This window comes from Pseudopipra pipra, chromosome 8 (genome assembly GCF_036250125.1).
Source record: "Pseudopipra pipra isolate bDixPip1 chromosome 8, bDixPip1.hap1, whole genome shotgun sequence".
Lineage (NCBI taxonomy): Eukaryota > Metazoa > Chordata > Aves > Passeriformes > Pipridae > Pseudopipra > Pseudopipra pipra.
Genome location: NC_087556.1, coordinates 19,924,350 through 19,950,806, shown reverse-complemented (window position 1 = coordinate 19,950,806; position 26,457 = coordinate 19,924,350). Strand labels below are relative to the sequence as shown.

General features: G+C 39.4%; 1 protein-coding gene across 7 annotated transcripts in view; it reads left to right on the top strand.

Annotated features, from left to right (window-relative positions):
* Positions 1–25,645, top strand: part of PANK1 (pantothenate kinase 1) — a 38,437-nt gene extending 12,792 nt beyond the window's left edge. For 3 of the 7 annotated variants that reach the window (XM_064662867.1, XM_064662866.1, XM_064662862.1), the window contains 6 exons: positions 8,622–8,974; positions 15,778–16,031; positions 18,265–18,441; positions 18,838–18,961; positions 23,386–23,511; positions 24,144–25,645. In XM_064662867.1, the coding sequence (XP_064518937.1) occupies positions 8,639–8,974; positions 15,778–16,031; positions 18,265–18,441; positions 18,838–18,961; positions 23,386–23,511; positions 24,144–24,203 (1,077 nt within the window). In that variant the 5' untranslated portion in view covers positions 8,622–8,638 and the 3' untranslated portion in view covers positions 24,204–25,645. Of the gene's footprint in view, positions 1–446; positions 592–713; positions 1,085–1,409; positions 1,560–8,621; positions 8,975–15,777; positions 16,032–18,264; positions 18,442–18,837; positions 18,962–23,385; positions 23,512–24,143 lie in introns of those variants that run through there. The other 4 variants (XM_064662865.1, XM_064662861.1, XM_064662863.1 and 1 more) reach the window with 4 other exon arrangements.
* The last annotated feature ends 812 nt before the right edge of the window (positions 25,646–26,457 follow it).

Here is a 26,457-nt window from a genome sequence, read left to right as displayed (position 1 = left end):
ATGTAGTGACTGGCAGTTTGTATAAAGAAATGACCTTCACGTGCACAGAAAAATTCAATTAGTGTTTCTTTTCAAGTATACACATTGACACCACAGCACAGGTCACCCAGTTTTATCTCCACTTGATATTTGGTACATTTCATTCAGAAAATGTGTCTTTACACTTGGATGTCTCAGCGGTCAGCGAATAAATCACAGTCACAAGATTATCAGTGCAGTGCAGGGAAAGCCAAGATACTAAAAAAAAAGCATGAGGTCAAACTCATTCAAGGTCATACTAGTCTTTCTAAGCTGATGAGTGGCACGTGATAATGTAGACAAAAACTTGAACGTTGATGCCGATGTACGAATAACTTTGTGTGGGGTACGAGGTGTGCCTGGGGCGTACGAGGAGCGCACGGAGGCCTCCGAGACACAGATACCTGAGTCACGAGTGTGCGTCAGGGCACGCCGAGGCGAAAATGACACCGCAGCCGGTCACAGGGGACCGACCAGGGTCGCGAGGCCGGCCCACCCCGCAGTTGTACCGGGGGCAGCTCGGGGAGCGGCCGTGCCCGCCCGCGCTCCCACGGCTGCTGGCGGAGCCCGCAGGTGCGGGGCGCGGCGCCGGGAGCGCGCACGCTGCCCGGTGGGGGGGTCGCCGCGTCCCCGGCGAGGGCGGCGGCCGCCCCTCTGCAGCGCTGCGGGCAGGACGCGTGCGCCGTGCGCCGGGGGGGGCGGGCGCCGCATCCAGCGCACGGGGCTGCGGGCACGGGCGCCGGCATGAGCGGAGCCTCCGCCGCGCCCAGCCGGGGCTGAGCCGGGACACAAAGGGGACAGGCGGCCGCCATGGGCGAGCGGCTCCGCGCCCAGCCCGCCGCCCCGGCGGGGCCGCCGCCGCCCGCCGCCGCCTCCTGCTCGCTGCTCGGCGGGCTGCTGCAGAACGGCTTCCACCCCTCGGGCCCGCCGCTGAGCAACGGCGGCTGCGGGGAGGCGTCGCACCCGCTGCTGCTCCGCCCGGAGCTGCCGCCGCTCAGCCACGGCTCCCCGGCCAAGAAATGCAGGCTGCGCCGGAGGGTGGACTCGGGCCGGCGGCACAGGCCACGTAAGTGATGACCGCGGGGCTCTGCGGAGCGATGCCCGCCCGGACCCCTCCCCTCGGCGCGGCGCTGCCGCAGCTCGGCCCGGCGGGGCTCGGCGTTGGCCCCGTGTCAGACGGGTCCTGCGCCGCCTCCCTCCCTCCCTCCTTCCCTCCCTTCTTCCCTGCGGAGCGCCGCCCGGCCGGGGCTGGCGGCCGCCCGGCTCCGCTCCGCTCCGCGGGCGTTCCGCCCCCGGCGGCCGTCGGGCGGGCGGAGCGAGGGCCCCGCGCGGCCAATGCGGCGGCGGCGCCCGGGCACGGCCCCGCTCCGGCGTGGGCCGGGCCCGCCCTGCGCCAATGGGGCGGCGGCGGGCGGGGAGCGGCGGCCCCGCACAAACGCGGACGGCCCGCGGGCGGCCGCTCTTCGCCCTGCGGCGCTCAGGGTCCTGCCGGCATCTCCTCCCCGCCGCGCTCATGAAGCTCATAGTGCACAAGCAGCACTGTAAGTAACGCTGGGCCGGCGTCCCGGCGGGGGCGACCGGGGCGCTCTGGAGCGTGGGAAGGCTCTGCGCCCTTAGTCGGTGCTCGTTTTCCAAACGTTGTTAGAATTAAGAAAGAAGTAGATCTGGGAACCCAGGGCAAGCCATTCTGACTGGGGGGGAAAAATGTATTGCAAACACGTTAAATTTGTAATATGCTCCTCAGAAGCATCTCCTGTGCCTTTTGGTTAGTTGGTTTAGGAGGTGTTAGTGAACTGGCTGTCTGTTTTCAGGCTTGGTTTTAAGGCTGCGAAATTCAAACACCCATATTTGTAATATGCTTAATTTTATACGACTTGTTGATTAATAGTTTTACTTGATCATAGCTAACTTCTTATTTGTAAGTGTGGAGGTATCGAATAATTCCATAGTAAACTCTAGAAGTAAAGCAATCTGATGGAAAAAGTACTGAATTTCTTTGCACTCTTACTTTGCTAGCCCTTCAGATAAAGGCAACAAATGTTTACTTCTTTTTTAAAAATTCATCATGTTCCAAAAGGGTAATCAGGGGTAGTCAGGATCAGAGCTGCCCGCTGCCAAGACTTAAAGATGTTTCTACTCAGTAGGAAATAGTGTGCATTCAGCTACTTTGGGGGTTTTTTTCTTTGTTTTGAAATGAACATTTAAAAAACTTGTCTGTATAAGCAGAACAAAATATTCAGAAACAGCCTTGAAGAGCTGCAGCTTAATGCAGGACTGCACATTAGCCAGTGCCTTTTCTGGCTCTTTAAATGTTTTTGCTCAGCTACACACACCACTTTTCCTTAGAATGTTCTCTGATTGATTAATCAAATACTGCTTGCGTTACCTGTTGATAGTTATGAAATTTAACATATCGATGACCAGATCATTCTCTGTCACAAACTGGTTTTGTAGTCTTTGACCAGCTTCACGTTTTCATTCATGAACAAAACCTGCAGAACTTGGACGAGCTTACATTTTAATTTGGTGTAACTAAGAAGAGTCAGCATTTGCATATCAAACTCTCCATAATAGTAAAACCTATTTTGAAGCAAAGAATAAAGCTTTTAGATATTCATGTAATCACTTGATTGTGAAAGAATGAGGATTTTGGGTTTTCCATCCCATCTTGAGGGGAAAAAGAGCCCATCAGAGTAAAATTGTAGGTGACTGACTCAGTTGCTTAAGAAGAATGACAACTCAATCTTCAGTTGTGGGGTTTTCATGAAATGACAATGGAAACAGCAGGTGAGGGAAGTGCTTTGTAGAACTATTTTGTGGGCATTTTCTTTGCTGATTAAAATGCATGAATGCTTGCAATTATACTTTTTAATTTATATAGTTTATTTTTTACCAGAATAAATTCAAAATTATTAGTTGTGCAGGAAATTATGACAGGACATTGTCACTAGCTTTAAAAATTCTTGAACTATTACTCAAATTGTTCTGGTACTGCATAGTTTTCCACTGCATCCTCCTCTAGTGAATACTACACAGTACCATTTTACTGGTTTTTTTAATCCTGGCCTTTGCAGATGTTTGTTCTGTGCTTAAGGACACATTGCAAAATGAAGTGCAGTTGCCACATGGCATGTGAGACTTCAGTATAGATTGTGGGGTTTGCTTTATGTGGTGGAGAAGATAATGAGCTAATTGGCATTTCCCAATATTTCAGCAAATGAAACCTATCTTTCTGTAGCAGTTATTCTTTTAAACCCTTATTTATGTTTTCTTGATTGTTTTTACTTTCTGACAAAATGAGGTAGAATTCTATATTCCTGAGTCTTTTTCCCTTCTGAGAAGGGAAGATTCCCTGTGAAACCAGTGTGCTTTGCTGACAAGCCTGCAGTGAGAGAACACTCACCTAGTGATACTTCTGCTGAGAATCTTGTCTTTGTTTTTCCTTTAGTTTAACTAGATGGGCTGTCAGGGGTGTTAGGCTTGTGTCAGTTTTGTGTGGATAAGTTTTGTATCAATATGTGTGGATGGTTGTGCCTGTTTAACAAACAGCTCTGTGCTTTTGAGTTTGAATTTTTTTGTGGTTTGATTGGTTTGGGTTTTTTTGTTTGAAGGCTTTTGTGATGTGTTTTTTGTGGGTTTTTTTTTTCTTCTGGTGAGGAGGTAGACGTTCAATAAGCCCTTGTTGCTGAAGATTAACTGGAAGGCTTCACCTGATACATGTACATGATTTATTTAGCTCTAGCTTTGGAAGGTTTGAAGAAACTTCCATTACTAAGCAGATATAATTAATTTTTTGAACTACATATTCTATTTTTGTTCAAAATTTTAAAAATCTTCCATTTTATGTGTTTTTAAAACAGGAAGAAGTAATTGAAAAAGATATGTAAACTATTATCAGTTTCTGTTTTTAATAAAAATCAGCTTTCAGAAGCTGTGAGAATACTTTGCCATTTTATGTGTGTCTCTTGGTTTTTTTCCCTGTTACTGTTCTTGGCTCTCTCACCTCTTCCGGATCCAATTAAAAAAGTTCTTAGACCATCAATGTCAAGCAATGCAAATTAAATGTAAATGAAGTAATAGGATTTCAACATAGGTGTGCTCAGAAAGAAAAGCAGCTGAACCTAAGATATCTAATCTATCTATGACTAAGATATCAGAGTATTGATACCCCCATTCATATTACTGATTAAAAAAATAGAGATACTGTCCCTTATTTGAGGAAATACAGGTCTTATAAGAGAGATATACAAAGCTGAAACAGTTTTGGCCAAAGAAGAAACTGCTGCAGGTTGGTCATGAATAAATCTAGGGCCCAGGTAGAAAGAAGAAAGTTCTAACCAGAAGGATTCAGGCACAACCTCTTTCTAAGAGTTGAGGAGTAAAAAGATTCAACTAACCTTGTGTGGTAGTTGTTTAAACGTATGAAAAGGATTACCCTTGGTTATCCTCTTAATGGGGGTAAATGTTACTTGATGACCTAGGAGTTCCCTTTGATTCTTGCTTCCCCTGAGCTCTTGTCTGTGATGAGGATGTTGTGATTTGATATTTACCTTCCACATGCCCTCCTTATATCCTTATATTGTAAGCTAATGGTAAGATTTTTAAAAATCCAGTGTGTTGAAATCTGAATGTAGTAATGCCTTGTAGAAATAGCCTGATAGGTTCATACTCTTGCGAGTTGATGCAGAAACTAGGTAAAATGTGTCATGGAATTTCTCATGAGTGAACCTTTGCCCCAGATAGCACAGCTGTTGGTGTGCATCAGATTACCTAGTTATGCAATGCTGTAGATACCTTCTGTTTGCATTGTCACATGCTTCTTAGCTATATTTTGGACTAGTACAGATTTTTATCTCAAGGTAACAAACCAGTAAGTAGTTATCACTTACCTACAGTTTATTAACATAAAGAGAATTCATTTTCTTAAGAAGGCAAGCAGAGTCTTTGATTTATGGTAGTCTTTTAAGAAAACATGGATCATGTTGATGCTGGGACCTAGAAGTAGATTTTATGGCGTTATTTTTTATGACTTACTGCTGTGTAGCAATACAGTCGAATAGTTCTGGTTTTGCCACAGTAATAACTTCTATTGATTCTATAGGTATGTTGCATACCTACTCCTGAACACAGAAAAATCAGCTCGTGAGCCTCATCAGACAACTTTAGTTAAAAAGTGCAATTTTTTAGATTGTGAAAGCATTTCTGCAACATATCCAGTGTCTTCATTGCTCATAGTAAATCATACAATTTTGACTAACTGCAATCAGCCTAAGATGTCTGTATGATGGATTTTACTTTCCCCTCCTTGCTTTCCTGGCTTTTTATAATTCAAGAAACTGGATATTTATTCAGGTTATCAATGAAATGCTGGACTTTCGGTTTAAAGCAAACCAATAAAAAACCACCTCCACAATTTTTCTCCCATTTTCCTTCAAGTCTGTGGAGACCTTATCTATACTTTTCATTCTTTGATACCCCCTGGTTGTAGTACTGGGAGCTCTGATAATTTTGATGGCCTCTGAATCATCTTATTCCATGTATTCAGAGAGGCAGCAAAGCCCAGGAGCACCTTCCAGTCTGCATGCACATTCCCATGAGCACCTCATTCACTGGCATTAGGAAAGTTGAAGTGTATAGGTACCAGCTGAGATGAATTATCTGGATACTGAAAAGAACTGATGGTGTTTCAGTTTTGGAACATATTGATAGTAACGAAAGATACAATGAATATTTTTTTAAAATAGTGACTGGAATACAGAAGTGTGTTTACTGTCACTCCAGTTGTACAGAAGTTATGTGAATTTCAGCGTGAATTTCAGGAACCTTGAGACTTGGGTTTTTTCCTAATTGGTCAACCAATCAAGGTAGTTGTTGTTTTTATTGCAAGTGATTCCAACAGATAGTTGGTGCTAAAAGCTGTGAAGAAAATTAAGGTGCTGTTCTGCATAACTGAAATACCTGTTTTTGCTGACTGATCTTGGGCTCTTTATTTATGCTGAAGAAAACTGCCGCTGTTCTGAAAGCAAAGTTCCTTTCTTTCTGCAGCTCTCCATTTGGCTCACAACAAATAAAATGAAAGGAACTTAGATTCCTAGAGAAAAATAAGCTAAAAAAAAAAAAGTGTCCTAGTATTTCTGCTTGCTTTCTAAATGCAAGCATTGTATGTTGCTATCCCAAGAATTATACAGACTTGAAATAACTTCATAGTTATTTTCTACAGTACTTAATTCTTTGTGAATGATTTAGTTACAACTCCTCAAAATCTTAAGATATGAAATTAAATGTCTTGGCAGTCATTCATGAATAACTCTCAGCTGTTAGTACTTCACACTTTTATTGCTGGTCTTGTGTTTGAATAGGAAGATGGAATGCTTTTTCCCTCTCTTACAGATGAAAGCTACACTACAGCTTTAAAGCAACTGTTGGTGCAGGGTAGAGTGTTGCAAATTTTATGCCCTTAATGAAAAATATCAGAAGTTGGCTTACACTTAGCTACAGGCTGATTCTGTATCCCATAGTCCAACCATGCTGCTTTTAAAATTAAGCTTCCTGCTTGCCTAGTTAAGATATATCTGAGGAGGAGCCTTACTGTTCCAGTGGGACAGGTAATTAAAGTTCTCAGTCGCTTAAATAAAGATTTGTGTAAATCGCAATGGGATTGGCGTCCTGAGCTCCACTGCATTAGAATGTTGTGCAGTGTGGACCAGACAGCTTTTGCATAAATATTTACCTTGTGCTTCCAAAGGGTTTGACTTACAGGTTAGTCTATGGTATCATATTTTTCCTCTTTAAAATAAAGCCTGTTTTAAAAACACTTGTTTTGAATTCTTCCCATTTCAGGGAGCTCTAATGTATCTGCATAGGATGACGTATCTTCCCAAACTGCAAATTAGACTTAATTTCAGTGTCTTGCACTTGTACGCCATGGAAAAAAAAAATTAGACCTTACAACAGATGCTCTTAGGTGCTCTTAGAAAAACTGAACTGTAAGCAAGCTAGTTCATTGCTTGTGCATTATGCCTGGCTTGTCCTTAGGGAAAGTGCGGCAGAAACTGATGATTCAATTACTTGGCATACAGCAGTGGAGTGAAATAACTGTTTTAAACATCTGACATTCAAGGATTGGTTTTAGCAGGGAGGGTGTGTTAAAAAATGTGACTTTGAGCAGGGAGGGTGTGTTAAAAATTGTGACTTTCGAATTACTCAGCCAGACAAGAATGATGCTGAGACCCTTGTGGTAAGAAAAAGAAGACTCTAAGCTTCTTTCAGTCTGATGCTGAGTAATTTAATAGTGATCTGTGATTACATGAGGAAGGACAGTGTGATCAGTACCTCCTATACTTATTAATATCTTTGCTTCAGGTTGTTTGCTTTTAGGTTCACTGGCAGAAAAATCAGTTATGCACACGGTTTCAAGTTTGCATCAACACTAAGCTGGGACGCCTTAGTTGATAGAATCACGTTTCTAGCAAGTCTACCTGATTCTCTCTAAAAGCAGGGAGGTGACTGTGTAACTGCTATTTCAGAAGTGTATCTTAGATGTTAGCCATATACTTAGTGCTTTTAATTTATTTTTTCTAAGAAACATTGCTAGCTGCCTCCTTCTGCACTGCCTGTGTATAGATTTTGTATTCTCACTTTTTATTGCTTCATAAAGTTACCTGGCTTACAATTTAAAATGTATGCATGCATATATAAGTGGAGCATGCAGACTAACCTGATTCAGTTAGAATCTTCTGTCTGCATGTTTTCCATAGTAATTTTCTCTTGCTATTAACAGAACAAAGGCTTTGGTGGACCTAGGTAGGCCAGCTGGGGCAAATATATGTATGCTGAGAAGCAAATAGTGGCATTTCTCTTATGGTTGTATGATAGACTAACACATATACCAGCAAAGGGAATCAGTCTATGGTCAGAAGACGGGTCTGTCAATGGTAAATATTGAACATAAGCCAGCTCACTTTTGGGTACTATATACCAGGGGTGCAGTTCCAACAGAGCTGCTGGTTCTGGTGGGTTGAAGTCTGGAGGCTTCCAGCATAATGAGAGTTCTGTATTGCTGCTCTTCAGACAGAGCTTTGTGACTGGAAATTCTGACTGGGCTTGGAAAGGCAACTGTAGATGTTACACAGTGGGAATATGACTTGAGAAATGTTTTTCTTCTGTTTGGTTGTTTGTTCCTCCTCCCCCTTAGTGTATTGGTAGAATTGGTGCCAATTGGGTGAAACGCAATTTCGTTTCATTTCCCCCAGTGGTGCCGATTGGGTGAAATGCAGTAAATGTGCTTTGTCAAGAGGTGCTGACTGAAGAGTAAAATGATTTCCTGGGAAAAAAATGTTTTCATTTTATTAAAACCTGCTTCTCCGCAGAATAATATTTTGAGATTTTCTTTATTCATTTTCTCAGCTGAGGCTTTATGAAGCTTTAACTTAGGTGTTCAATAAATGTGAAATGGACATGTAAGTGACCCCCAGCTTTCAGGAGCAGATGCTGGTACTGTGACTGCAGTGAACTGTCATTCAGCAAATGATTTCAGTGATATGGCTAGCCTGTGTATTTATAGTGACTTTCTCTTTCTTCCTCCCCATCCCCTTTGTTCTTAGCGTTCCCATGGTTTGGAATGGATATCGGTGGAACATTGGTTAAACTGGTCTACTTTGAACCTAAGGACATTACTGCAGAGGAGGAACAGGAGGAGGTGGAAAACCTGAAAAGCATTAGGAAATACTTGACCTCTAATACAGCCTATGGTAAAACTGGCATTCGCGATGTCCATCTTGAACTGAAAAATTTGACTATGTGTGGACGCAAAGGAAACCTGCACTTCATCCGCTTTCCCAGCTGTGCCATGCACAGGTTCATACAGATGGGTAGTGAAAAGAACTTCTCCAGTTTGCACACTACGCTCTGTGCCACAGGAGGTGGAGCTTACAAGTTTGAGGAGGACTTTAGAACGGTAAGTGAACAGTTCATATGGGATCAGGGGGAAGTACTTTGGAAAAGCATCATGGGAGCCTTCTATTAAAATTTGCAGGGAGAATAACATTTTCTTTTTGTCCATCCTAACTGGTTAAGATTAACAGAATTAATTCACATTTGTTAATTGGTGGCATTGCTGAGAACATGGAGAGAGGAGGAGAGGGTATTCTACTGAAGTAATATTGTGCAGGATGTATTTAGTAAATGTGGGTTTTTTTAGAGTACATCTGTGGTGATCACATGCTTCATAATCAACCTGAGGGTATGTTATGACAACACAGAAGCCTTGACACTATACAGGCACCTGCAAACTGATTATCTGTTGGAAAAGAAATGAAGCCATACTGACTGGAAATTTGATTCAGGTTCACTTCCCTTTGTATTAACATTCAAGCAGAGTAAAGTCAAGAGTCTTGGTGGAACATGGGGGAGAAACAAGGTATGGAAGCATGACAGTACCAGCTAGCTTTTGATTTCAGTTCTGGGAGTCTACATCATGTAATAGCAGGAACAGTTGCTTACTTTGTAAGGAATTTTGTGTCCCTCACTCCCACAGCTGTAGAACTGAACTGGAAGTTACCTGGTAGCTATTACAGCTAAGCATTTCTCTCTGTAGCTTTGGCTGCATCTGCCATAAATATGCAATTTACACTGAGGGACCAGTCTTGTCTCAGCTGCAGTGTGGTTGATCCAGCACTGGAACCATAGTTGAAGTTCAGGCTGTTTTTCTATCTGTTGAGCAAATATACAAGATCACATAGCAAATGACTGGTGGACTTCAGCGTGAAATCCCACGTCTCTGCAGGGTTGGTTAACATTCAGTGTGCTAAAACAGTTGCAGGTAGTTTAAGAAAAACCCTATAAAGGCTGGCTGGGGAGTTTTGTTGCATAATGCAATCAGTGAAGTACACTCACTCTTAAGTGAGTGCTTTGGACACCTCTTCCAGCTATCCAGTGCCACACCTTCCTTTACAGCAAATGTTTCTTGGCTCAAACTTCAATATCCATGGAGAATTACAGAAGAAAAATACTATCCATTACATGAAGGTTTGCTTTCTTAATCTCTCTCAAAGGCCTGGGTGTTCTGGGTACCTGCACTTGAATTGTCACACTTCATTAGCCATTGTAACAACAGCTGGCTATCTCAATGTGTTCTGCTGACTGTAAATTGACACTGGACAACAGCTTCAGGACTGCTGAGGCACTGAAATGTCTGTTTCAAATATTTGATCACTAATGCACCTGTAGAAGTAGAGAATATGTGCCAAGTCTAAATCTGGCTGTTGCAGGATTCAGTATTGTATAATGCCTTACATGGAGGAGACTTTAAATGTTCCTGTTTATTACTTAGAAGCAATGTGGAAAAACTAAGGTATGTTTGTGAACGTTGTTATTTTCATTTAAAAAATCTGGCTCAATGCTAGGAAACTCACGGTTTGATCTAGCAAACATGCTTTTGTTCTGGCCCTTTATTTCCCTATATATATGCTTTTAAGTTATTTATCTTTCATTGTATTTCTCAATGCTTATGTGACTTCTAGAATTGCGTAGATTTAGGACAGATGCTCCAACATCTTGCAAAACAGCATTCAAATCCCAAAGAAGGAAGCCTTCTAAGATTGCAAAGCTTTTTCTCCTTAAAATAGACAAGTAAACACCCTGTTGTCACTTGCCTGTTCCATTGTCTAATCCTGAACCCCTAAATGGGTTGAATAGGTTTGATCTAGACATCTCTGTTGCTTTTGTGTATTAAGAAATAACATAAAATGGTGAGGCATCTTCTGTTTACCTTAAGCCTGTTTTCTGTGCCATAAAAAGGCAACTAAATCTACAAAGCTACCTAGGTTTAGCTATTTGACCTCCCTCGTGTGATCTGCAGCGCTGGATAGGAGGAGACCTGAAGAAGTCTCTGTGGTTTGCTTGGTGATTGCCAGCAGTAATGATCAGTAGCTTGGCAAATCATGTGATTCATTCTTAACATCTGAATGCTTCCCTTAGAAGTAGGAAAACTAACTCTATTCATTAAACTAGGCCACAGGACTATTTTACCAGCCATATGAATATACTTAATGTTCATTGAAGAGAGCATCAGAAAGTATTCACTGAAAGGACTATTTCCAGCTTCGGGGTTTTTTTCTTGATTTTCATTTTGTTTTGGGTTTTTTGGAGGTTTTTTTTGTTCTTTTTTGCTCCCTTTGTGAATGACTGGTCTTTATGGCTGGCTGTCTTTATTTTCAGGTAACAGTGGTGTTAAGGCATGGGTGGATCTGATGCCTAATTCTGATAATCCTTCCTCCTTTCCCCAACATGTTCTGTCACTTCACATATTCTATAAATACTCAAATGACCACTTTTGTAAAAGTAAGGAGTACTTAGACTTGTTTGCTTGTATATCTGTGATAGGAATCTCTTCATGCTCCGTGACTCCTCCATGATAGCACACATACATTACTTGCCCAGAAGTTTGCTGTTAATGTAATGAGGAACAAATTCTTAAGCTGCCCCTCAGTTTTGTGAAGCAACTCAATGTAAAGAATATATGGGGGGGGAGAGAAGAAAGAACTATTCAGACCTTTGTCTAAAACCCGCACTATTGCAAAAATTGTGTTGATTGCAGTGGCTCAAAGGTGGGATCTTTGTAGTCCTTTCCTAAATAGACACCTGCAGAACCTGACTTGTCTTGAAAGAAATTTTACCGCTAATTTCAGTGGGAGCAGGGTGTGGACCAGAAGAACCCCAGTGACTTAGTCAAGAACATTTGGGACAGGAGAGGAAGGAAGTCTCTTACCAACACAAACTCAGGCCTTGACCTTCCCCATAACCTGTAACGAAAATGCTTTAAAAGTGAGCTTGGCTGTTGGATAGTGATTTCCTTGTGCCAGTTACTAGCTGATTCTAAGGCTTGACTATGGTATGAACCGAATGCCTGATGACTTGTAGATTGTATTTATCTTAAAACAAATAAACTCACCATCCTGTGTTGTAGGATGAGTAAGCTGTGTAACTTAAGTTAACATAAGACACTCAAAAGTCTTCTTGCTTGAGGAGGCTGTGCTCAGGCTGTAGCTGCTGGCCTGTAGTGTGTAGACTGGGCTGGAGCTGAATGCGGCATCCAGAGAATGCGTAAAGTAACCATGACACCTTCTGTAACTATCACAACAAGAAGCTAGGAAGCTCTTCAGAGGAAGTGGGGAGAAACAATGTGCATCTCTTCCCTGTCAAGAGAGGGGAGAGATCCCTACAGCTAGCTGGGCAAGAGGGCAGACCTCTGCAAAGGATTCCAGGCAAGTGCTTTTTTTGCCCAGAGCTGATTACAGAGTGAGTCTTGTCTTCTGCCTCAGTGAATGCTGGATATGTGCTTGCATTAGACTTTGTCTTGTTTGAATGTGAGTGGTTTGTTTCCCAGCTCCATAAAGAAGCAGGGTTGGGGGCTGAAGTGAAAATAATCAAAATATAAAGAAAGCAAAGTATGTCTTTATGAAAGTGGAGGAGAGGTAATGGGAGGGAGATGGAAGGAAAAGCTAGATCATAAGCTATTCTAAGAAATAAAAATTGGAGCAATGCCCAGAAGACATAAAAGCCAGATTGATATAGTAAATGAGGCTGTTGTAATTGATAATTAAAAACTTGCAAGATGTTATGTTCCTAACAGTTTCTTACCGGAAAAATAGTCATATTTCTAACTGAAAGTTCAAGAGACAAATGGATTTGTAACTGTATCCAGGTTCAGACTTTCCTGTGCTCACCAGAACTATGTAACAGTGTGAACTGTCATGGGAGGAAGTGTTGGCTACTTTTACCTGCTTGTAAGCATGGCTGAAGTCCTAAGTCCCTCATTTTGATGGTCCTGGAGAGTTTCTTGAGATCTGAAGTGGTTGGTTCCCTTCCCCAGTATTTAAAAAAAAAAAAATTACAGTCTGGCTATAATGCAGAAAAATTATTCTTTTAAAAAATGTTCATATGATTTCCCTGTAGCCATGATGAATTTTCCCTCCAGGGTCCTCTATACAACTTTGCTCTGCAGTTGTTCCTCTCATAGCACAACTTTCTGACATAACTTTTCTATAGAGACACTGTGCTGAATATAGTTACAGGAGTGCAGAGTAGAGTAAGCTGAATATTATGCTGTCTGCCTTCACATTAGGAATTATAAAGAGCTGGGAAATACCTGCAAATGCATTTTGTAAACATTGTAGGAAAAACATCCAATTAAATGTGCTTCTATATGCAGCTTCTGGTTTTCTTTTTGCATGTTTATACCTAAACTTTAGTTCCTGCAAGGAGAAGAAGTTTGTACAGCTGAAAGTTGAGGGTAAGTAGTGTGTGGTATGTCAGGTGATGGCAGCAGGAAGAAAGTTTGCCTACTTGCAAATTAATTACAATGGCTTCAGTCACATCTATTTTGCAATGCAGTTTTGCTGCTTTGAGATATTGTGAGCAAAGGAACAAATAGCAAAAAGGCAGTTCTATAGGCATGGGAAGGGACTGAATTCTGACACTGGCTCTATCATGGCTTATTGTCCAAGATGGGGTGACTACATTTCTTGCAACTTTCCCCTAATTTCTCTTTAGCAAGAACAGTGGTAGCTCACCAGGCTGCTTGGAGCCTTGGGTGTCTGGTGGCTGCAGAGCTTGTGGTTCTCTGAATGAAGGTGAATCGACATAGAATACCAATGCCAGTCTTGCTCTTTTCAGAAATTAAAACCAGACTGCTGCAACAACACAGGGAAATAGTTTTTCATTCTGCTATGAATATCATACATGAAAGAAAGCAGTAATAGAACTTTTCTGCTTACAGTATATCAGCTGTTAAATATAGCACAGAGCTATAAAAAGCAAAACAAATTCTAGTATGTCTTTTATACATGGAGGCCTGGACCTAATAAAACCTCTCTGTGTAGTGCTTGAGAAAGAATCTGAGTAGTTTCTTTTGTTCTGTTCTTACAAAATTGGTGGGCTGACTGGAGAGTTTGTAGAATCAAGGATTTTGTCTGTGTTTTTGCACTGATGCCAGAAGTGCTTTACTATTGGATTTGTATTGCTTGTTTGTGTCTTGGAAGGCCTCTGACTAGTGCTTACCTATTTGTAAAAGCGTAACATGGATCATACGAAAGCAGCTTGTGGCCAGGTATTTGTCTTACAGGAGAACAGAGGTTTTGACAAGTAGGGACCATAAATATGCTAATGACTTGTCTTTGTATAACAGTTTCTAGTTCAAGTCTTTTATGCTGTATTTCTGTAATTGTAATTTGTGTAGCCATGTGCTGACAAAGAAAAAAATATGAAGGGATTGCAAAAGTTACCAGAGGAAATACAGAAACAAGAAGAAATTATATCCACCTGTCTCTCTTGTCCTATGAACAACTGGATCTATATTGAGTCTTTGAGACTGCTGGTTTTTTTGGTCTTAATTCTTTTCTATGGTTCCAGGATTTGAGGACTGGCAAGTAGAACAAAAAGGCAGACCCAAAGAGTGAGCTGGCTTTCAGTTATGGCAAGCTGGACCAATGTACAAGTAGGAAAAGACTTCATGGGAGAGATTTAAATAGCTCCAAAGAATGTAACCTATTGGCCATGCCTGTTCCATAAAAATATCTTTCCTCTTTACAGTGATTTAATATAGCTTCCAGTATTAAAAATAGGACATAGTTACCCATTTAAGTCTTCTCCATTAGCTGTTATAAAAACATCCTGCAATATGCAAATGTTTGAGAACCAGCTCTCTACTGCATAACTCTATTGTTTGTAGTACTGTCGCTTTTTTTTGCTAGAAAGTAGAGTTAGGTGAGATGGACTTTGCCTGTGTGAGGATGCAAATGACCTCAAGATTTGAATGGGGAAATTGACAGGTTTTTTTGCTCCCTCTCCTCTACCTAAAACTGGAATGGAGACTTTCTACAGATTGTCACTGTATTCTGTCTTTAGAAAGGGATGTGATTTCTAATTCTAGTGAATAGAATGCTATGGTAAGTAGACATGTCTGCTTAAGCACAGTTTTTGTGACCTATGAAATCTCAGAGGGAAAGTCCTTTGTAAGCTTTTTTTTTATTTTCTGTCTTCTGTTACAACTGTATTTTTACGAACATTTTATATTTATGAACATTTTGCTGGGGGCATGGGCCTGACAATCTTTCTGTTTGGGTTTTTTTGTATGTTTTTTCACCAAACATAGTGAATACCCTGTTTTTCATTAAGCATTTTAAAGTGCTTATGGTAATTTCAAGAAATAACTCTCAGATTACTGGTGACATACTAAAAAAAAATGCACATCTTTTAAACATAATTCACTGTGTATTTAATGCATATTAACATACCATGCACATCTTAAAGCTTCTACTGAAAATTTCACTAAATTGATGGGAAATGTAGTTGGATGATGAGCTAAAGTACTTTGCATCCTGAGGAATGGTGATGTGTAGGCATGTGTCAGATACTCCCCAAAAGCTGCAGGTCCTCTTGGGCAATGAGGGGAAATAAATTTATTGCTCTAGAATACTGAGGGGGAGAAATATTTCCTGCTTGCAGAGCAGAGAATGTCTCAAAGGCACGGGAACTAAATGGCATTACTGCATAGCACGTCATTGCTCTGGGAGGTACCTGCTGTCAGGCAGATAGCAAACTTTTATTTCAGACTTCATGCTTAGATCTTTGTACTGTTTAAATGGGATAATGTGTTACTATTAAAGTGATCAAAGTGCTTCAGCAGAGCCTTTTGTCCTTCTTAGTGTTGTATTATACTAGGAAATGTTTATTTATTCATTTCTTGTTTTTCTCTTCCAGATTGCTGACCTACAGCTCCACAAACTGGATGAATTGGACTGTTTGATCCAGGGCCTCCTTTTTGTTGATTCTGTTGGTTTCAATGGCCAACCAGAGTGCTATTACTTTGAAAATCCCACAGATCCTGAACAGTGCCAGAAAAAGCCTTACTGCCTTGATAATCCATATCCTATGCTGCTGGTTAACATAGGCTCAGGGGTCAGCATCCTAGCTGTGTATTCCAAGGACAATTATAAGAGAGTTACAGGATCCAGGTAAATTTAATTTTGTTTCTTTTAATTCTCTTTTCTTTTCTCTTTAGTAATTGAACAGGTAGAACTAGACAGTGTGAGCAGTAGGTGCAGCCCTAAATTGTGTTTGTCTTTCCATTTCTTTTAAAAACCAGTAGCAAGGCTGAAAACATCACAGGATTCCTTCAGAGTGGGCTCTACATAAGGGAAATCATTGATCCATTCAGCTTTAGATCTGCTTTAGTCTCTTGTTGGTGTTCTTACCTAGTTCCCATCTCTTGCTGTGAATTACCAAAATCAAGCTGTCCCAGGAAATGAATCTTCTCTCCCCGGCTTTGATCCCCTGGAACAGCCTGGTCAATGAAATATGTTAGGGCTTAGTAGTTAGGATATGCCCAGCATGTAGGAAAACTGTGTAGACTTTATTTTGACACAGGAATCTCACTAGATCCCTTGTTTCCTTACTGATTGCACCTGTCTTTGGACTGTACTGGTAAATTAAGGAATGCCAGTGTGTAAAGACTAGAATCTGATTGTCTGAATTCATTGTTACTTTGTCCTCAGTGTGATTTTAGCCTCAGTCAGCTAGTGCTGTCTGAACTGATTTATATGGTACAGCTGAGTTGAAATGGTCTTTGGCCTATGTTCAGTAAGGGATTTAGATGTGCCTGCTCTGTTTAGGAATTCAGGAGTTCAGCAGAATGGATGCAAAATTTTGTTCTTAAGGTCAAAAAACCAGCCTGAAGAATGGTTAAGTTTGCTCTGAAGATTTGGAAACAGTGCTAACTTTTAGGAAAGCTTTTAGTTACAGGTGTGTCCATCCAGAGATGTAGCAAAAATACCAATAACTCTATCCAACTTTTTTCTCATACATGCAAACTGAACTGATATACTTCATTTTTCATAATCTAGTAATAGTAAAAAGAAAAGCAAACAAACCACCAAAACAGAAACCTAAAAAAAAATCACCTTTCAAAACAACAACTGAAGAAGCTTCTTGGAGTCACTATAGTTCCTTCCAAACCTGCATTCTGTTCTTCAGTGCATGGTACATATTAAGGTTTCTCCTGTATATTGCACATGACTGCACATGTGTCTTCTGTTGCCTTATCTAGGCATATCTTTGTCACAATGGTAGCCATGAGCCATTTTTTTGTATACAGTACAGATGGACACAAGTTGAATGAGAGAAGTATTGGTCTTCTTGCAGTTCTGGTTGTTTTTCAAGCACAATAGTTTTGTCATCTGTAGATGTGCTTCTGATCCTTTCCACTGTCTAAGGAAAAATGTGACTGCAGTGGGTTGTTGACTTGTTATAAGTGATGTCTTGTGGCTGATGTGGAGAGCTTTCTATTGTTCAGACCCTGAGTATGTTACAGTGCTACTAGATGTGTTCTAAAAAGCCCGATAGTCCAAGAGCACAGACCAAATGGTGTTCCTATCTGACCTCCTGTGCTTTTTCATGAAGTGCAAGCGTGGTGTCTCACTGATCCTCTTGTTTACAGTGGCTCCAGTTGGTGTGACTGCAGTCAGTGCAATAAGCTAACTTTCTCAGGGGCTAAGAAAGAATGAGGAAGGATGTAGAGGTTAGTAAGTTGAAGTTCATGTCTGTTAAGACTGAAGAATCCAAAGTAGAATTTTAATGGGTTGGCAACCTGTTATGCACAGCTAAATCTTCCCTGCTAAATTTATATAGTCAGTAAATACTGTACTTGAGCCTTTACAGGATACTAAAGTGACTGCTCCTTGCTCAGAGTTCTTGCAGGGAAGGAACATTCAGGACTGATACTAGCCTTGCTTTGAACAGGAACCAACCAGTGGCTTCCTGCCACTGGCTAGATCTGTCTTGGCTGCCTGCCCCTGTATAGATATTTAACTTTGTTCACTGTTTATTCTTTCATCACTGATTTGAGTGCTCTTCTGGCTAATTATTCTTGCACAAGGAAAATTGTTAAGAGTGCTACAAATAGCAAAGTGGTATCTGTAGTGTTGGATTGGACTTCATTCTTAGCTAACCCTTTATTTAGTATAATTTCTCCTATTTAAGTATTAAAGACTTAAGAGTAGTTCAGTTAAAACCACACTGCATGACACTTGAGTTAAATAGCAACTCAATTTAGAGTATCTGTCTTCACTCCTTTAAGGGAGTTACAAGACACAGTTGGTAGCTCCATAGACCTTGTTGCAAGTGGGGGTCTGAAGAGTTGTGGTAAAAGCTGGTTCAAGCTGCTAGTCTGAAGGGACTGTGCTTTTCTAGTCTTGGAGGAGGAACGTTCCTGGGCCTGTGCTGTCTGCTCACTGGCTGCGAGACGTTTGAAGAAGCACTAGAAATGGCCGCAAAAGGAGACAGCACCAATGTGGATAAGCTGGTGAAAGATATTTATGGAGGAGACTATGAGCGGTTTGGCCTTCAGGGGTCTGCTGTAGCATCAAGGTATGTGTTAATTGAGCTGTTTTTAAGGAGTCCATTGGGAAACTTCCTGTGCATGCTAAACTGAGTGCATGATCCCTGGACTATGTACTAAGTCCATGTGGTTATGTCACTCGATGTATCATGTGGTTTGTCCTTAGATCTCTCACTTCTTACTCTTTTTTTTTTTTTAAACGGGTATAAGCAATGCTTGACATATTTTCCTTCTATTTAAGTTACAGTTATTTTAGAAGTGTCCTTACTCATTGTTCTACCTTTCTAATGAGATCACTTTTCACATTTCAAATCTGTCACAAATCAATGGATACCAAGTCTAAGCCAAGCTTATTAAATTACAAAATTTTAAGGGCTTTTAGCACTCCTAAATATCTCAAAATAAAAGATATCTTCCTCACACAGCTTTGGTCATATGATGAGTAAAGAAAAGAGAGATTCCATCAGTAAAGAGGACTTGGCCAGAGCTACTTTGGTCACCATCACCAACAACATAGGTTCTATTGCTCGCATGTGTGCACTGAATGAGGTAAGTTATTTACCACGAGCTTAAAACCTTTAGAAACAACACAGTGAGATTTAGAAACAACACAGTGCTGGCATAGTAGGTGTGTAACTGGCCTTGGTAAATATGCATATATTTAATGTGTTATGTGTATGCTTTGATGCAAAGTGAAAGGTACTTTGAGCTTCAAAGGTAGGCAAGAGGGGAGAAAAGTTAACTGTAAAGATCTCCTTGAAGCATTGAGCTTCAGCCTAGGGCTGTTCAGTTGCTCTCAAGCTGTAATACATAGATATTAACACCTTTGTAATAAAAATTATTACTCTCAACTACCTTGTAGGTATTAACAGGTTTTACTATACCATGACAAATTTTATTTTGAGCACTGTTTTGCTTGGATTGTTTGCATAGTGTGGCAAGTTCAAACTGTGTATTGTGTTAAATGTTTTGATAGTTATAGGAACCTTTGCATTAGGTCAGAAAGCAGAAAAATACACTTGAGGCATTATCCTGCCTCAGACTCCTATCAGATGCTTGTTACATTCTTTTATTTAGACATGCTAAATATGGATGGATTGTTCCATTCATACACCTTTCCAACTTCTAGCAGTTAAAAAAACCCAACAAACCCACACACAAAAACCCCACCACAAAACCAAACATTTAGACCCTTGTTTATAATCTGCACATTGCATCCTTTACTATTATGTGGTAACTAATCTCTTTTATCTGCTCTGAATGAATTTATATAATTTTTTTAATACACAGGTCTTTTAGCTGGACAGCACTCTGTCAGTAGAAGAATTGCTTCTTTTTTTTTATATTTTTAATCATCAACACATCCACAGAGCCCAAAAAAACCCCAATAAAACAAAACCAAGAAATGTACCAAACTGCCATCTGTTTACTTTATGGGGTCCCATCTAGCTTTTGGCTTTACAAGGAATGGGAAATAATTACTAGTGCTTTTGGTGGGTCTGGGTTTTGATTTTATTTTTTAATAAATTTTTGCCACATCTCCCTTGTGCTCTTTCCAAGACAGAAGGTCCTAATACTTAATCTCCTTTCTTATGGAAGACACTATCTCTTGCTTTCACTGTTTTTTTCATTATGTGTTTTTAATCTTCTTATGGTTCTAATTTTAGGACTGAATGGTCAGATCTTCATGTGGTATTCAGAGTGTTGTTGCTCAATGAATTTGTGATGGCATGTTGATAAATTTTGTGTTCTGACTTCCTTTACTAACAGCTCTTAATATTTCATTTTTGTGAGCATGGAACTCAATTTTAAGGAACCATCCACTGTCCCTCCACAGTCTTGTCTTAAAGTAGCTAATTTGGAGCCTATCATTGTCTGAATACTCAAGTGTTTCTGTTTTACCCCCTTTCATTTGTGTAATTTTATTTTTTTAATTTAAACTTCATCTACCACTTTTTCTTTAGTCATTGGGCGTAAGTCTCTTCAGCATTGCTATGCTGTTAATTTTTTATTCTCTTTTGACTAACTTTGTATGCCAATTATGTTTGTTCCTCATTGCTCTCTAGACCACTTTTAAAATATGTTGAACAGCACAAGTTTTAGTGTATGCTCCTATCAAATGCCACTGATAACCTTTCATTGTGAAAAGTGGCTTCAGACATATATGTGTGTGTGTGTGTGTGTGTGTGTGTGAGTGTTTTTGGGGGTGTTTTTGGCAATTTGAATCTTTCAGTCAAGATAATTCTCTTTCAGTCTTCTCTTTGCTTTCAGCTTCTTTACAGTGTTGCCTTGTGGCATGGAGTTCAAGCAGCATTGTACAGGGCTATCAAAGCATGGAGAGTTGCAGCAGGGAGCCACATGCGATGCTTTCAGAGGAGGAAATAGGCTACTAATGAAACTAATGCTTCTGAATCATCATGAAAAAGTTCCTAACATCTTTGTTTTGTGGGCAGGCTTACTTAAAAACTGGACATGATCCATAGAATTTTGTGGAGGAATGTGGATTGATGTGTTAAGTATTCTTCATCTCACAGTGTCAAAGTAGAATTTATCCAACACATGAACTAAATTATTTTGTAGTTTTAAAGAATGAAAACTTCTTTTAGTAGCTTTACATACTATTAAAAAGAAAAATCAGACATGCAGTATCGTTGCAAGTAACCTAATCTTCAGATAGTTTGTTCTTGGGGAAAAAAACCTAATGCTATCATTCTGCTAAATAATCTAGACACCTAAATGCCTTTGGGAGACGTGGCTGACTTACAGCAAGCTTGATGAATGAAATCCCCAAATAAGAGCTTAAAAACAGTTGAATATGACATTCTTTTATGGAGCTTGTATGTATTAGATTAGGGTTATGGTGAAGCTCACTTTTAGGTTGACAGAATCAATTTATGCCCTGAAGCATGACTTTTGATAAGTTTTTCCCAATGATTGCAGCTTTAATATTGTGTTGAAAATGACTTGCATATGTGCAGGAAAAAATGAGGCTGGGGAATAAATGAAATATTCTGTCTGAAGAACTTCAAAGCAAATTTGCTTGCGCAAAGTTGGCAGTGGGGTAGAAAAATTCCATAGTCTGGAACCATTTGGCTACACATCATTTGAAGTGGTCTGTCCTAGGCACGGCAGAACTGCATAAAGGAAACCAATGCCCTGGTTTATACTTTTCTTACTAGCAGAACATGTAAGTTGTATCTGAACAAGCCTTCTTGCAAAAGTATGTGTGGGGTTTCTTACTGCATTATTGATATAGATTTCCCTATTAAATTATATGGGCAAATATGTGAATACACTACATTGAAGCTATACTGTAGCTTTCTACTGCAGGGTATTTGAACAATTCAATGAGACCCACAGAGTGCAAGAGTGCATGTCTTTTCTAGGATGTTGTAATTTGATTAGCTTAAGTAAGCATGTCATCACCATCTCTTCATCAGTTTAAGACTTCTGTCTTTCAGCTTTGAAAGCTTCAGCAGTGGACACAATTTAGAAGTAAATTGACAAGACTCCCTTAAGGGATAAAAGTAGCGTTTCTTCATTTTCCAACTCCTGAAAAATGCTGGGTTTTTAGTTCAGTTCAAAAAATCCAGGAAACTTTATATCATTAATACAGTTTTTAATCTTGTCAAGAAATTTTGGAAAATAAAATTGATATTAAATTTTCATGTTGATATACTCTCTGCTATTCTAGTAGGTATGACTAGTATTTTTAGATTCAAATTTTACAGATACAAATGTTTATACTCTGTGTTAGGTAGTGTTTGTTTCAATTTCTGGTAACAATAGCTTTGTGTTTATATACAGAAAAGAATAATATGAATGTGAAACTGAAATGTAGATTCTAATCAGTTTGGTGGTATTGCATTATAGGAAATTAATTAGTTGCATGTTTGTCCCTCCTTTATCAGAAATTACTTCAGAGACAAAACTGCCTTATCAAACGATGCAAGGTACTCTTGGCTATGTTCAATAGCAGTCTTTTGAAATTTGAGATGTTCTTATTTTCAGTCATAAATTCAATACAGTTTGTGTTGATGTGTTTGATTGGTGTTGAGGGCAATCAGATATGTAACTCAGTCATTGGCAAATGATAAATGAGTTACTGCATCTGGGTATGAGCTGTATGAGTGTAGAGAGGTAACCCTTGGTAATTCTAGCCCCTGTGCAAAGGTTTTCTGGTAATTTTCTACAGAGGACTCCTGAAGATCCTTTTCTAGGGTACTTCAGGATTCCTGAAAAAGCTTCTGTCTCCAGGATTTGGCCTCCTACTGAATCTTCTATACCAATTCTAGTGTATGGTGAACATCATGGTACACCAATGCAAAATGCAAGTGCGTTTTTGAGCATTACAGGCAGAACTGGGCTTGGTGAAATAGTTGTTATGGGCATTGTTTAAACACCAGACAGAACCGTTGCTTACTGCAGTGATGTACGTACAGGAAAGGATAGCCCATGGCTTTCTTGCTGGCAGCTTAGTGCTGATGATTCAAAAATCTTAATTTCCTGAATGAAAACTGAGTTCTAGTGAGCTTTGAAACAAAGGAATGCTATACGTATCCAGTATTATGTCAGCCACGTTTCACTTGCTTTTTGAAAATGGAACCACAGTCCAGATAATAGGTAATGAAAGATGCTTCTTCCCATCTCTAATGCAGTCCTTCTCAGATACTTTTCAGAGGTTCTCCATCTGGATTTAATAATCATAGTGATCTCTGGAAAGTTGCTTCATTTAACATGCAGGGGGCAAAGATGTCTTCAGTGCAGCCATATACAATTAAACATCTCTTGCAACATCTCTACTTAGCAGTCAGTAATTGTAATTATTTTTTGACTTTTCAGTCTGGAGAGTTTAAATGTGACCCAAAATTCCCATTTAACTTTATAGTAGAGGCAGAGGTATCTGTTGAATGAGGCAAATAATTTAGCTGAATATAATTTTTCTGGTCTGTTTTTCAATTTCAATTTTACAGAACATTGACAAAGTGGTATTTGTTGGCAACTTTCTCAGAATTAATATGATTTCTATGAAGGTGCTAGCATATGCTATGGATTATTGGTCCAAAGGACAGCTGAAAGCTCTGTTTTTGGAACACGAGGTAAGGAAATACATGTTGAACTTTTATTTGTAAGTACAAAGATCTTGTTCTTTGTTTGTTAAAAGGGGAGAATTTCAGTGCCATTGCTTTGAAGTGAATGCAACAAGCTAAGTTCTGCATAAATGCAATTTAGTTTACAAATTCATTTGAAAATACTACTTGTTAACTTCTTGGCTTGATCACTAATCTTGTGGTGTGTGTTGTTAAACATTGCCTGTCTCTGATTTTTGCTCTCTGACCCTGGTACCAACAGTGTTCATACCATGGGCTGCTATATAAACCTCAAGTATAATTAATTTTTGTAAGCACAATTTTGAGGTGACTACCAGATGGATGGGTTCATAATGGAAACTGCCCAACCTCAATATAGCATCATTATAATGGTTCTGTAATTTCTTTTTGACAATTTTGGAGAACTGTGTAAGATTTTTTTCAGTATCAGGCCCTTTCTTGTACCTAAAGAAGATCTTATTAAATCATAATCAGATGGAGCAAATACTTGGCACAGCAGGGCTGATCTTATAAAAAAGATCTTTTAATTGCCTTAACAGAACTGAAGACTTTACATGTTCATGCTTATGTCTTGTTTTGGAATTTGATTGGTTTTGGTTTGCTTTTTCCTTTGTTCAAAGGGTTATTTTGGAGCTGTTGGTGCTCTTCTAGAATTGCTTAAAATGACAGATGATCAATGATGAAGCTGTCTGAAGAGATTCCTACTGCAGATGCTGCTGGATAAGAGTGAAAGCCACTACAAGGATGGAAACAAAGCCATTATGGTAGTTCTACCTGCTGGATTTGTAAATAATTTAAAATCCTTTTAGCTAATCTTTAACTTCTGGGTTTTGACCTTATACTTCAGAATTCATACTGGGAATTATGAGGATTTTTTTTCTGTACACTGTATTTTTTAGAGGAAAAAAATGTGCAAAGTGGCCAAACATACAGATTTTATGGATTTATTTTAAAAAACGGATACTGTTTAATGTAGGACCTGTGATATGAGGCATCTGCTTTTCTTCTGGGGTTTACTGATTAGTGTGGTAATTTTAACTTCATTTAGTAATCACTCTAGGAGATTTTTTAATCTTATTTTCATGACGTTTCATGATTTCTTCTTGGTTTCAAATGAAACTACAAAGATGATGCATTTTACTGTGAAAACTAGTCATTTTTTTTGCCTTTCCTTTCCTCATTAGACAAGACACTTTTTTATTTAACACCCCCCTGCTCCCCCAAAAAATAAATTTACAAGCCTTCTGTGGCTAAATGTGTTTCTTGGTAGGACTGTGAGAAGGCTTGACAAGGGTAGGGGGTTTAAGATCATAATTTTTTGGTAGTCATGAATTGCAACAGGAACAGACTGCCAACTGGTTTTGCAGGACTAATTTTTCTCTATAATAAAAATCTTAAACAAGATGTGAATTAAAATTTTAATTTGAATTGACAATTAAATTGAATTGTTTCTGTTTAAAAGCTCTGATCTGAAGAGTTCTGTAGTAGAGATATTATTTATATGGTACATACTTGGCATTAGATGGTAAAGGGAGATTGTTTTCATTTATTTTTCTGTAGTCTGCAAGTTTTAACTTGTTCTTAATTGAAAACAACTAATAACTGCATTATTCAAAGCCCAGTTACTAAAATGAGAAAAGTACAGACTAATGTACTTTCTGCTTTTAAGTTAATGTGAACTTTCCCTCTGAGGCACTAAAATTTGAATGTTCACTCCAATGCAGTATTTTCTACCTTTTTGATTTGTGGACCTCTCTAGATTTTTTTTTTCAAGTTGAATTGAGACCCCTTTGAAATCTATGTACTTAGGTTGCTGCAGGGCATATATAAAGTTGCTTTTCTTAGACACCTTGAGGACTCACAAATGAGAGGCTGAAGACGAGTTCATAAATGATTTTGTCTTGCAAGACTGTATATGATGTCACATAATGTAAAGGATCATCAGAGGGACAATATAAAATTCAGACACATGTATTATCCAGTATATTTTTGGAAGGGGGTTTATTTCACTTTTCTAAGTCATTCTTTTCCATATCTCCCAAATGCTGAAAAAAGGTGATATTAACTGAAGTGTTAACTTGTCTAATGGAAATAAAGACCACTACTGTTTTGACAGTTTTAATGTATCTGTGGAATTCAATTCTCAAAAGCAGTGATGTGAAATACGTAACACTATTTTTATGACACACATGACTAGTTATTTCCATGATTTTTTTTGGTTCTTGACATGTTTTGACTCTTAATTATATTGCTTTAGCCTTTGAAGCCTTGCCTTCTTGAAGTTGACTTTAAAAGACTATAAACCAAAAGATGAGACAATATATTAGCATGTTGTAGTTGATATTTCCTATAATATCAAGCTTGAGATAAGTGAGGATAGTTCTGCTCAATGCTTCTATTTTTTTTAATAAAGAAAAGAAAACCTTCATTAAGTTTATTTGCTAAGTTTTGGCTGCAAATAAAGATTCATTTGGACATTGTTTTATTTTTTTTTAAGGAAGACTTCAGAATGTTAAGAGGTAACTGCACTTCTTACAGTAAACGGTAGAGGGAAACATGACATCAACGATGCTTGGTTGGTTTGTTTCAGAGAAGGATCCCATCTTTTTCTCCCTGATCTATTTTTGAAGGGAATTTGATGTCAGAATATCTGTCACATAGGTGTTCTTTCATTCTTAGCATTTAGAGTTATGTGAAGGAAAAATATAATGCTAAGTAAACAAATGTGAAATAGCAGTTCTATTAGGATTAAAATCCTCTACCCCAAAAAAGGAAAAAAAAAAGAAACACAAAAAAATGCTAGCAAGCCATCCAAGAAAATATATAAGGACTATGAAGATGCACAAATTGAGGCTGTGTGGTTAAAGAAGAAAAGCACAGTCCTGGTAGCCCTGAAGTTAGCTGTAAGGTTCCAGGGACTGTCAGGTAAATAGA